Source organism: Babylonia areolata, chromosome 10 (genome assembly GCF_041734735.1).
Source record: "Babylonia areolata isolate BAREFJ2019XMU chromosome 10, ASM4173473v1, whole genome shotgun sequence".
NCBI classification, from domain to species: domain Eukaryota; kingdom Metazoa; phylum Mollusca; class Gastropoda; order Neogastropoda; family Buccinidae; genus Babylonia; species Babylonia areolata.
The window spans coordinates 15,005,252-15,017,683 of NC_134885.1; the positions used below are offsets into that span (position 1 = coordinate 15,005,252).

At 41.5% G+C, this 12,432-nt stretch overlaps 1 protein-coding gene across 2 annotated transcripts in view; it reads left to right on the top strand.

Moving 5' to 3' along the window:
* LOC143286817 (nuclear receptor subfamily 1 group D member 2-like) overlaps positions 1-10,555 on the top strand; it is a 48,565-nt gene extending 38,010 nt beyond the window's left edge. For both annotated transcript variants that reach the window (XM_076594621.1, XM_076594622.1), the window contains exons 4-7: positions 2,424-3,250; positions 4,725-4,953; positions 6,819-7,043; positions 8,487-10,555. In XM_076594621.1, coding sequence (XP_076450736.1) covers positions 2,424-3,250; positions 4,725-4,953; positions 6,819-7,043; positions 8,487-8,734 — 1,529 coding nt within the window. In that variant the 3' untranslated portion in view covers positions 8,735-10,555. The remainder of the gene's footprint in view (positions 1-2,423; positions 3,251-4,724; positions 4,954-6,818; positions 7,044-8,486) is intronic.
* Positions 10,556-12,432: the final 1,877 nt, after the last annotated feature.

Sequence of the window (12,432 nt, forward strand, 5' to 3'; positions counted from 1 at the left end):
CCTGATGATTTTATAGAAGTTTTTCAAGGGTTTTACATTAAATGGCCCAAAAATCTTGCAAATCAACCCCTGAGAATCACCATTGAAAAACAAGATGATGTTATGTATGATATTATACAACAGGGTAGTCATATAGAATTCTCGCTTGAAGGTATTGTTACAATACATGAAGAACTGAGTGTGTGGATCAACCTCCGTCTTCCTCAAAATATTTCCTTTAGAAGACTACGTTGCACCAATTTGAACATTTAGAATATACTATAAATATTAGAAATGGTTGATCCCGGAGGGCCAGGAACACATAATATCAAACCCTGCACTACGCTCGGTTTGGTTGATCTCGGAGATACAGACGGATTTGATGCGTCGGGAATAGAAAATCAGTTGTACGCCTTCCAACTTTCTGAAGGAACGTACAAAAGAAAAGAAATAACGAGTAATGGTGGTGGTGTCAACAAATTCAGCGAACTTGCAGACGTGAACGTTGACGGTGTTGTTGTGAACAAACCACATCATCTTATTCTTTCCGACGATGATACGTGGGTACCTTATCCGGTGGATAACTGGGATTTAGATTTTGAAATAAAACAACCCTATGTTAGTATTGGAAGAAATCACGCTCTACAAAAAATACAAAATAGTGGTAAACTGTTGGCTTCCTATCATACGCGTAAAGATCTAATCGTCGTTAACAGCGACGACTTTGGATATGTTATTGGTATGAAAGGTAAAAAGACTGGTACACTGCGGTTAATTAAAGAGTTTGATTTTAAGCCGCCTATTCAGGGGTCAACTATCGTTTTAGATATACTCCTTAGTGGGGTGCCAGATGATTTTGTAGAAGTTTTAAAAGGGTTGCAGATAAAATGGTCTGGAAATCTTAAAAATAAACTCTTGAGAATTACCATCAAAATTCCAGTGGTTGGCCCATCTGATCAACCCGATCCCTCTATAGAATTCTCGCTCGAAGGTGTCATCAAACGTCCATCGTTAGATAAAATATCTCTCGACTTTATTCACATCGGACCTCTTCAGCTTAAAAGACTGCGCTACTCTCCTCATCCTGTTACCATCATTTAAAAACAAAAAATGATTACTATAGAATAATGGAGTTTCGCCTACGAGAGATATCGAATATAAAAAACAACCTCGAAAAAGAGCGTGATGAAAGAACTTTATTTTATAAAAAATATAAACGCGGTGTAAATATCGCTACAGCCGCGGATACAACGCTGACGACTCTTAGTCTCGCCCTTTGGGCATCGGGTGTTGGATTACTGTTGAGTGTCGCCGCTGCTCCCGTAGCTATTGGAATAGAAGTGGGAGCTGGTCTCCTTGGTGTGGTTGGTTTAACTTGTAAATTTATTCATAAAAAATTAATGTCACAAGCTATGAAGCACAACGAGATTCGCGTGTTGGCCGAGTCAAAACTGAACACTATAAATGATCTTATTTCAAAAGCATTAGAAGATGATAAAATAAGCGATGAAGAATTTAGTCTCATTCTGGCTGAAGTTGAAAAATTCAATGCAATGAAAACAGACATAAAATCGAAACACAAAACTCAGTTGTTAAAGAAAAATCTATTTGATATTCAAGATGGTAAACCATCCAAAAAGCAAACTAGGTCAAACGTTCATATGTGAACGGTTGACCCAACCTCCTCTCTTTAAGAACCATTTGGCTCTCCATACACATATTTAAGCCGGTTTTTCGTTTTTATGCTTGAGGGCGGTATTGCGCGGTTTTGGGCTGGGGTCGGTTGTATATAGAACCCCCATGACCGTTTCGCTCTCCATACACATATCCAACCATCATTTTTTTTTTTTTTTTATCTTGTGATTTGGCTCTCCATACACATATTTAAGCCGTTTTCGTTTTTATGGTTTAAGGCGTTGTTACACCTTTTTAAGCCGAAAAAACCCGATCGCACGGGGGTTTTTTTTATGCTTGAGGGCGTTGTTGGGCCTTATTAACGCCAAAATCGTTGTATATAGAACCCCCATCCCTTATACTACTTTTTTTTTTATGTTAAGTACCACAGAACTCTTTTCCTGTGGTTCTTCGTCACTTACCAATTCTGTCCTCTTTAAATATAAACTTTTTTGTCTGCACACATTTTGGTTTTATGGCCATGAATTGTAGTTTAAGAAACCACCCAGAACAGGGAAGATGTTAGCAGAAATAAACTCATATAGTCACACCATCTCTCACAGGTACATATATGCACACATGCTCTATATGTGCAGGCCAGCATGTACACACACCTGGCACCTGCATGCACATGCACACACACACAGGGTAGAAGCAAGTGTATAGATATAATTCATGAAATTATGTATCATGATGTTTTGCTTTCACCTGATGTGTATATTCAGCAGTGGTTTAGCATTTAACAAAGTATTCATATGTGCTTTCTGCAGCCATCAAAACAGGGCGGTACACCCATGCCAAACGCACACAGGACATATTAGAGTATCAAGAGATGATGAAGAAATCACTTGTGGACTCTCCCCTTTCAACCTCTTCTGCAGCCACTCCCTTCAGCATACACAGCAGTAGTTGTAGCAGGGATTCCTCAACACCTGGTTCTCCAAAAGTCAACAACTGCTCACCAACAAGTGACACATCACCTCTCATGGATTTCACAGATGCCTCACTTATCTCATTCTCCACAGAAGAATCAGTCGCTTCAATTTTGGATGGACCATTGGAATTAACAGTGCCTTCATCACTGCCATTCATTCCCATCAATGTGTTTGGTGAGACAGGGAGAGCTGTTGATGCTTCATCATCATCTTTATCATCAGCATCAGCATCAGCATCAGCATCAGATGTCTCTATATTCTCTGGTTTTAGCTCATCACAGTCCTTGGAAAAGCCGTTGTCTGCATCACAATCTGAAGTCATCCCGTCATTGGAGAGGTCAAGATCTTGGTCTGATACTGACTTGTCACAGTGTGTGCAGAGGTCAAGTGTTGGGTTGGTTACTGATTCATCTCCATTTTTGGAGGAGAAAAACTTATCATCAAATACCAGTTTGTCCCTGTCTACTGAGTTTTCACATCTGAACTGGGAGGCTCCAGAGGAGGCGTGTTCATTGCCAGGTGAGAGGAGAGAGGAGGATCTGAGTGATGAGGAGTGTGCCAGGATTGTACACCATCTTCTCCGGTCCCATGACAACATCAGTATGATGCCTTCTGACAGACTGAGTGACAAGGAACTGTTGGCAAAACAGATGGCTTGCTTTGTGAGTAATTTGAGATAGGCTTAATCCAGAAGCAACAAATTCTTGTATGTGTATCTGAGTGGTTCTTGTGTGTTTGTTTGGATGATAACGCATGTGTGTGTGTGTGTGTGTGTGTGTGTAATGAACATGACAGCTAAATGCCAAAAAAATATGTGGACTTTATAAATGAACTACACCAGCAGACAGCCTGTTGCAGTAATTATGACTTGCCAGACACACACAGACACACACAGAGACACAGATATCTGTTAAACATAATTTAGTTTCATGTATCCTGTAATGTATGCCAGCATTCAGTGCAGTAATTGGTCATGATGAGCACACATAGCATACACATACCATGAACGCCTTAGTGGAGGGAAAAAAAGTCCATAAAACTCCACTCATAGAAACAAAATATTGAACATGGTAGTTGCAGCCCATAATCACAGATTTCTTTGCTTGTTCCCATGAGTGGGAGTGGCTGAGTTACTTTACTAAGGCCTTTCATCCCACCTGGGATTATGGTTGTCAACAAGAGCCTGGTGTTGGTAGATTCATGTGGGACTGTCAGAGGAATGTGGTGGCGGTCTCCACTCTGGCGTATACACTTACTCAGTCTGGCTCTGTGACTAACTTAGTTTAGTGAGTGATTATTGTCATCAGTAGGGGGCTTAGCAGGTGGTGTCCTTTGTATGTTGAATCAGAACAGGTGCTACTGAACATCACCAAGGTAACTCAGCAGCAGTGCGGGGTCTCCTCAGGCATGTGGCCTCCTGGTGACCTAAACATTGATAGTTCCTGTGGACTGCTGATGTGGAGACTGGAACAGACGAACTTTGGGTGTGAGGGTGATTCTAAATGAGAGGCATGGGAGAAACACCATTGAAACAGTGCTGATGATGGGGCAGCAAAAAAAAAAAAAAAGGGGGGGGCAAAAATACAAGAGACCTCCATAGTCCCCTATCCTGTGCCTTTGCCTGTGTTTCACTCCAGATAAGTACCATCTTCTTGGTATTTGCCCAGAGGTCTCTTCACCAGGTGTTCCTTGGTCAGCCACTTTTTCTCTTCCCATGTCAGGACTGGTTTTCGCAGCTTGTGCCTGATCCATACCACCTTCCCTTTTAACTTTGCGTCTTCATTTATAAGCGAGAAAGAAAAGTGAAATGTAAGTTCCTGTGTGGTGGGGAAGTACAGGTTGATGAAACTCCATTAATAGAAACACATAACATAATGAACACAGGGTCTGATCCCCACAAACACAGAAGTCTTTGACTATTGCAGAAGAAGGTTTCATCAGTCGTTCCCATGTCTCACTGTCAAAGGCACGTCCCCTTATCAGTCGCAGGAAATACCACAAGTGCCTGAAAACTAGTGAGGTCAGTAACATGGGAGTTTCAACACCACAAACACTGAAGTCCTTGATTGTTGCAGAAAATTTCTTTGGCTGTTCCCGTGTCTCACTGTCAGAGATACATTACTTTTTCAATCACAGGAAGCATGCAAGGCAAAGGCAGAGCTGTTTCACTGCAAACCGCTGTCCAAAGAAGAATACCTGGACATCTACACCAAGACAGGGCTTGACATTGATAACCGGCAGTGGCTGATGGGACAACACCTGGTGCCCGTGCTTGACCAGACCATCCGCAAGTACATCGCTTTCTGCAAGACCATCCCCGGCTTTACGCAGCTGTCCTTAACTGATCAGATCAACCTGATCAAAAGTGAGGGTTGAGAATGCCTTTGGCTGTGTTAGTATTCAGTTCACAGAGTTTGACTCATGTGTCCCATCTTATTAATATGTTAATTATGTTTCCTGTTTATCTTTCCTTTTTGACTCGGTTGTGTAAACAATGCGAGTCTGTGTAATAACCTGGTGTTCGTTTGTCTATGTGTGTGTCTGTCTATCTGCGTGTATGTCTGTGTCTGTGCGTCTGAGGTAAACTTTAACATTGTCATTTTCTCTGGAAATACTTAGTCAGTTGATACCAAATTTGGCACAACAATAGCAAATGATCAGTTCTTTCCATACATTCTAATCATAATGATATTGCATCCCTGAGAAGGGCACAAAATAGATTTAAATATTTTCACCAAAAAATTACTGTTACATTTTTCTTTTTTATTCACAAAACTTAGCATTTTTATGTGACATACTGACACAGTGAATAATAGCAGTTCATTAGTATTTTTTTGCTGAAAATGGAACTTCATTGCTCAGTGTGGAAGTTACATTTACACACACGTCTTTCAATGTGCCTGTTAATGGGACGTTACACTTATAGGCTGAAAACTCAGTATTAGTAAGAGAGATAATTTTCTTACAACAGCTCACACTCATCTTAAACATTACATTTTAAAACATGACTCAAGCCAGAAAAAGGCTTTTGTGTTTTATACTCGGTGGGAAGGTCTTACACTATTTACATTTGAGAATGATGCTAACTACAACATTGACGTGTTTACTGCGTACAAATGTTTTACAGATGTTACTGCATCAACTAGAATTAACACAACAGAAACTGTACTTGACAGACCACACACGAATCGACAGAGGTGGATATCTTGGAATACAGTGTGCCACATTCACTCAGTAATTCGCGATAACATATAATTGACATGAGGCGAAGAAGGCAGCTGAGTTTTTATTCTAAGAGAGATTTGCGCATGGGCCTAAAAAAAAACTTACTGCACAAATGTCCCCAACAAGCATACAGATATACAAAACTGATTTTCCAATAACAGTTTCAGTTACATCATGTTGCATTCTGACAACTCTGACCTTTGCCAACTGTGCATCTGTTAAAACATAGGGTACCTAGCTTTGAAAGATGTATTAAACATTTTTGATAGTAACATAATCTTTAATGTACTGTTTTTCATATCATTTGGAGGCCAAGTACAAATATGCTAAGCAACTCCTAACAGACAGCGATGTTTCGAGGTACCAAAGGATGTTTTAGTTGTTTGCTGCCTGTCTAGAAATAGCTGTTGCAGAATAGTCCATTCAGCTGACACGAAAGGGGCGGCAGGTTGGTATAATGAACATGCAAGTGGCATGACTGAGGTCACAAAGTAACCCATATAAAATGAAATGGAACAGTTCTGGAAATGCAGAATATCACATACTTTTGGTTTGGGGATTCCCGTTAATTGTTTTTTCACAGTTCAGAAAGAACTATTGTGTAACAACTCCGCTATTTATTTACTCTCATCAGACGGTGTAAATAGTTTGCTAGTATTGTGGGCTTTTGAGGCAAGGTGTAGCTTCGACAATTCGTAGAATTGAAAATTGCATGCTAGAAATGGAACAATTCCATTATGAAGCATTCCACGTTCCCAGTATTTCACTTTTTTTTTCAAACACACATATATATCTAGATCAAATTGTGTGTGTGTGTGTTTGCCAGATTATCCATTTCTTTTTTTCTTCTTTTTTTTTCTTCTTAATTCCTTTGTCGGGTTAAGTGCACAAGTCTTGATGGCTTTGCCTTTCTTGTTATTTATTTATTTACCTATTTACATGTTTGTGTCTGACAGACAACAGATGTGAGTTCTAAATGATCAGTTATACATTTCTGTCTGACAGACAACAGATGTGAGTTCCGAATGCTGTGTACCTTCAGGAACTACAACTACCAGCTGAAAGTGATGACACTGGAGTCAGGCAGCACCATCTGTTTCCACGAGATGGCCAAGATCCTGGACACACACACCGTGCTGCAGCGCTTTGACTGCGCACACACCATCAGAAAGCTTGGTCTGTCACGTGATGAGGCTGTGCTGCTGCAGTCTCTGTTGGTGGTCACTGTTGGTCAGTGTCAAGTCTCCCTCATGTAGAGAGAGAGAAAAGGAAGGACGAAAGAAAGAGAGAAAGAAAAAAAGACTTCTGCTTTGGCAATAGCATACTCACACACTCATGTATACATGCACATTTGTTTTCCACACGGATGAATGTAGTTTGGGTATGACATGCTCAGTTACATACAAATCTGCATTAAACTTTATTAGTTCATGCATGCTCTCCAGATTAGACTGTTGCAACTCTCTTCTCATCGGTTGTCCATAAACACTCCTCAGACCACTACAGCAGTTACAAAACTCCACCAACAAACTGATTTATAAAGCAAAAAGATCTGCACACAGCACACCCCTTCTAAAAGAGTTGCACTGGTTACCCATAGAGCAAAGAATCAAATACAAAGCCACCTGTCTCTGCTACCATGTCATATCTGGAACTGCACCCCGGTACCTCTGTGACATCTTTCAAATCTATGAACCCTCCCGTTCTATTTGCTGTGCTGCCAATGATAGAACCTTCCACGTCCCAAAATACAAAAGAGAACAGCACAGTGGTGGAGCCTTTTCATCATCTACTGTTCAGATATGGAACTCTTTGCCTCACCATGTCTGTCACAGCCCCTCACTACCTTCCTTTAAATCTAACCTCAAGGCTTTCCTCTTCCAGCAGCGTTTCCTCTAGACCCTCTCTCATACATGAAAGTAGTTGATTGTGTAGGTATATTTGTAATGCTGTTTTTTGTGTGCATCAAATATATGTATGTATGGCTGCATGTATGCATTCATGTATGTATGTTTTGTATTGTACATACGAGTTTCTATGCGCATACATATGTTTATTGTGCATGATTGTGAGTTGAGGACTGAGTCTGTTTCTTATGAGTGTGTGTGTGTGGATTGTAAAGCGCTTTGTGCAATGAGGAGAACACTGATAAATGTCCAGTTATTATTATTATTATTAGATTTGCTTGTATGCACACACACAAACATACACACAAGACTCGAGGAAGTGTCACTGCATTCAGACAAATACATATACACTACACCACATCAGTTTGGCAAATGATGGCCAGCAGCATAACCCAACATGCTTAATGAGTGCCTGCATTTATATTTGTGTACCTATCAGAGTGGAGTCCTTTTACAGAATTTTTGCCAGAGGACAACACTTTTGTTGTCATGGGTTCTTTTTCAGTGTGCCAAGTGCATGCTGCACACGGGACCTCAGTTTATCATCTCATCCAAATGGCTAGATGCTCAGTCAAACTTTGGAGAAAGGGTGAGAACAGGATTTGAACCCAGAACCTCATGAACACTATTGTTAGATAAGCCTCTTAACCATTTTATCACTTTGCTGTTTCTCTGTTCTGACAATAACTTAGACTGTGTATTATTTTATTTACTGACATGCAATTGATGTGATGTATAATCTTGCCATTGGCTGTTGATGTGACAGGGGAAGAGGACATGGAGGAGTCAGACAAGGTCAGCATTATCCAGTGGCGCATAGCCCAGTGTCTGCTGTGGCTGCTCAGGCAGAACCGCCCAGACCCCAACAGAATGTTTGCACACATCATCAGCAAAATGTGTTACATTCGAGAACTATCAGTGGGGTTTTACACCTGGCTGAAGTCCAACCCTGTGCATCTGTTCAAACCACTTCAGGAGAATGCTTTGATGGCAGAGTGGTTCTCCAGTGTTTAGTGATATGTTCATGGTTGGCAGAGTAGTCCTCTAGCGTTAACTCTTTCATCCCTGCAGCATGGTTTACCGGTTTACAGGATTTTTACACTTCATTCCTGGAGGCCGGAAAACCGTGCAGCAGAGAATTCCCCCTTTCCTTCCTGCAGCCCGGAAAATCGGTTCTCGCAGTAAGCGCTTTGAACTTCCTGCGAGTCGCGTCATCAGTGCGCGTCATCTATCCTTGATCGGGTCACTAGCGGGGCAGTGTTTATGAGTGGAATGGATGCCAGACACCTGCTTCCCCCTCCCTAGGCCGTGGGAAAGTGGGCGCCACTACATTCTTGCTGATGTGCTGTGTAGACACACGGACACAGAAAAACGGAATGTGTAGAAAGTTCGGATTGTGACCAGTTTTCTGAACATGAGTTTTACAACGCTCTAACAGATAATGATTTTGATCTGTTTTAAATGAATGATAAGGAGAGAGTGCAGTTAGCTGTTGTTACAGAAGCACAGATAGCGGGTGATGAAAAGTTAAAAGTAAGAAAATTGTGGTGTATACTTGTGCAGTAACTGGCATGACTGCTTCAAGGTATATCACACACGTGTCACCTTTGTGTGGCATATTACGTGATGATTGTGACATGGACATCCGTATTTAGAGACAGTATCGTTTCTGAATAGTTTTTGTTCAAGAATTGTGTAGATAATGATCTGATTCTGGCTCAGTGACTGCTAGTGTAGTGAAAGGCATATATTCTCTTTGAGACAAAGTTCAAATCATTCATATGATAAGGACAATAGTAGTGACAATTTTTTGTGGATATGACTAGCAGTGTGGCACTGAGATACCTGCATAATGTGCATACTCTGCAAGCAAAACACTGTCCTGCATGTAGTACGTAGTTGTATGCATTGTGTTTGACCCCAAAGTCACCCGTTTTACACCTGAGTGTCACCAGAGATGTCACCCTATAGTGTCAACAGGGTCTCAGACAGCTTCTCACATCAGTTGTGAACACAACAGTATATGACAATCTTAGTGTACTGTAATGAGCCGTGTTACCGTAAGCCTCCAAAATAAGTACCCTGCTTCATACTTTCTTTCACTTCTCTAAATCCAGGAATGAAGGGAATATGCGGATGGTAGGGATCTCAGAACAAGGGGGAGTGATGGTTCATAGAAAAATAGGAACGAAAGAGTTAATGAGATGTTCATGGTTGGCTGAATGGTCCTCCTGATGAGATGTTCATTAGTGACAGAGTGGTTTTCTAGTATTTGATGAGATTGTTTATGGGGGGCAGAGTGGTTCATTAGTGTTTAGTGAGATGTTGATGGGTGGCAAGGGTTCATTAGGATTTGCTTTATTACTGCTTCTGTTGTGGACATGATAATCAGTTTTATTGTTGTAGTGTGCTTGTATTGAGATCTTGCAGCTTTTCTTCTTCTTCATTATTATTATTATCATATTTTCTGGAGAATAGGATCATGAGCTGTCAGGAATGAGGGCACTGCAATTCTATGAAATGGTTTTATTATCATGAATAGAATAATTGAATTACTGGTCTTTCTACAAATATCAGTATATGTCTAATATAATTTGATTTTGACAATCATGGAAACTTAATCACTTCAAAACAGAATGTTCTTTGTTAGTTTGGTGTATATGATAGTCATAAAAGGTATTCAACATCTGGAATTGGTTAATGGTGGTATGTGTTATATTTCTTTGATAGGACTATCATAGAAACTCATGAAATACAGCAATGGACAGTTGATATACTTTAATGACATGATTACAAAATGTTGGGCATTAATTTTTCTAGGAATACCAACAAATAGTAAAGAGTGGTAACTCTCTCCATTACACAAGGTACACATCTTCAAGTCAGTGATGCTTACGCTACCGATTCAGCTAGCACACAGGTAAATAATAGGTACATTGGAACAAACCCAGACACTTCCTCAAAAAAGGAAGTGCCGGGCCTGTCCTTATACCAATCATTTGACATGTGCACACAGCAGCAAAGACAGAAGAAATGTGCAAACACAAATTAGCTTTTATTCAAGTCTGGCATAGCCTCTTTAATCCTGAATAAGCCACACAGAACACATGGACAATACAGAACAAATACATGGTTGCCTCGGTAGTTTATCCACTGGAAATTATACAAATAATTCTGTCTTTGCTGCTGTGTGCACATGTCAAATGATTGGTGTAAGGACAGGCCCGGCGTTTCCTTTTTTGAGGAAGTGTCTGGGTTTGTTCCAATGTACCTTTTATTTACCTGTGTGCTAGCTGAATCGGTAGCGTAAGCATCACTGACTTGAAGTTGTGTATCTTGTGTAATGGAGAGAGTTACCACTCTTTACTATTTGTTAATCATATCGTCTCCTAGGAATACCAATATTATTGATGAATGTCATGTTTTATCGTTTTCCTGATATGATTCAAACTGTTCATCTGAAGATGATTGATGATCGTCCTTCGGATTCAAAGATGACCATGGCTGCAAAAATCAGATAGAAGATTGATGGCTTTGAGTCCAGATGTGACTGATATGGCCAGTATGGGCCCGGAAAGCTCTCCCACTTGTGGGATATATGTGAGCAGGTGCTATTGTGGCAGTGGATGCTGCTCGGGCCTTGCGCACAGCACACTTTTGTTGTGCCTTGGTGATGAACCAAGCTTCAGCTGCATGGGCTCCTGTGGTGATCTCTCTGTGCCAAGCTGGACGGTCTAGAGTAAGCGAACCTCCTATGTGTTGTCGATGCCCAGGTCTTTGAAGGACACTTTGAGGCAGTCTTTGTAGTGTTTCTTCTGCCCTCCAACTGAGCTCTTGTCCTAACAGCTCACCGTACAGCAGTTGCTTAGGCAGTTGACTGTCTGGCATTCTGATCACATGTCCAGCCCACCTGGCTTGGGCTTTCTGCAGGAGGTTGTAGACACTGCAGAGGCCAGGACTTTCATGTCGGGGGTTTTGTCCAGCCACCTGATGTGGAGGAGTCTGTGGAGACAGCTCAGATGGAAGTGATTGAGCTGTTTGGCATGTCTGCTGTCCAGGTCTTGCTGGCGTAAAGGAGGGTGGTAAGGACCACTGCACAGCAGGCCTTCAGCTTGGTGGTAGCTCTGAGCTGAGTCCTGTCTGCTCCCAGACGTTCTCACGGAGTCTCCTAAATGCGGCACTGACTTTGGCGATCCTGTTGTTGACCTCAGTGTCAATGTTCACTGCACGAGAGAGCATGCTCCCAGGTAGTTCTGGAGGTTCTGCCCCATTACCGTGATGCGCAGCTTCTGGTATGACTTTCCTGGGGCACACTGGTACATAACTTCCGTATTTTTTTAGCTGATTGTGAGACCGAAGTTGTCGCAGGCTTGTGAGAAGCAGTGCATTTCACACTGCATCTTCAGCTCCTTGCTGGCATTGAGTGCACAGTCATCAGCAAACAAGAGGTCTCTGATGACAGTCACTTTCACCATTGTAACAGCCTGCAGGTGCCTGAGATTGAACAATGTCCTATCAGTTCTGTACCTGACATGGGTTCCTTCTTCACAGTCAGGAAAGGCATCTGTTAGCTTAGCGGAGAATACCATACTGAACAGAGTCGGGGCAAGAAAGCAGCCTTGTTTGATGCCGTTTGTCATTGGGAAGGCCTCTGACTAATCTCCATCATCCAGAACTTTCACCATCATGGCGTCATGGAACTGCTGGACGAT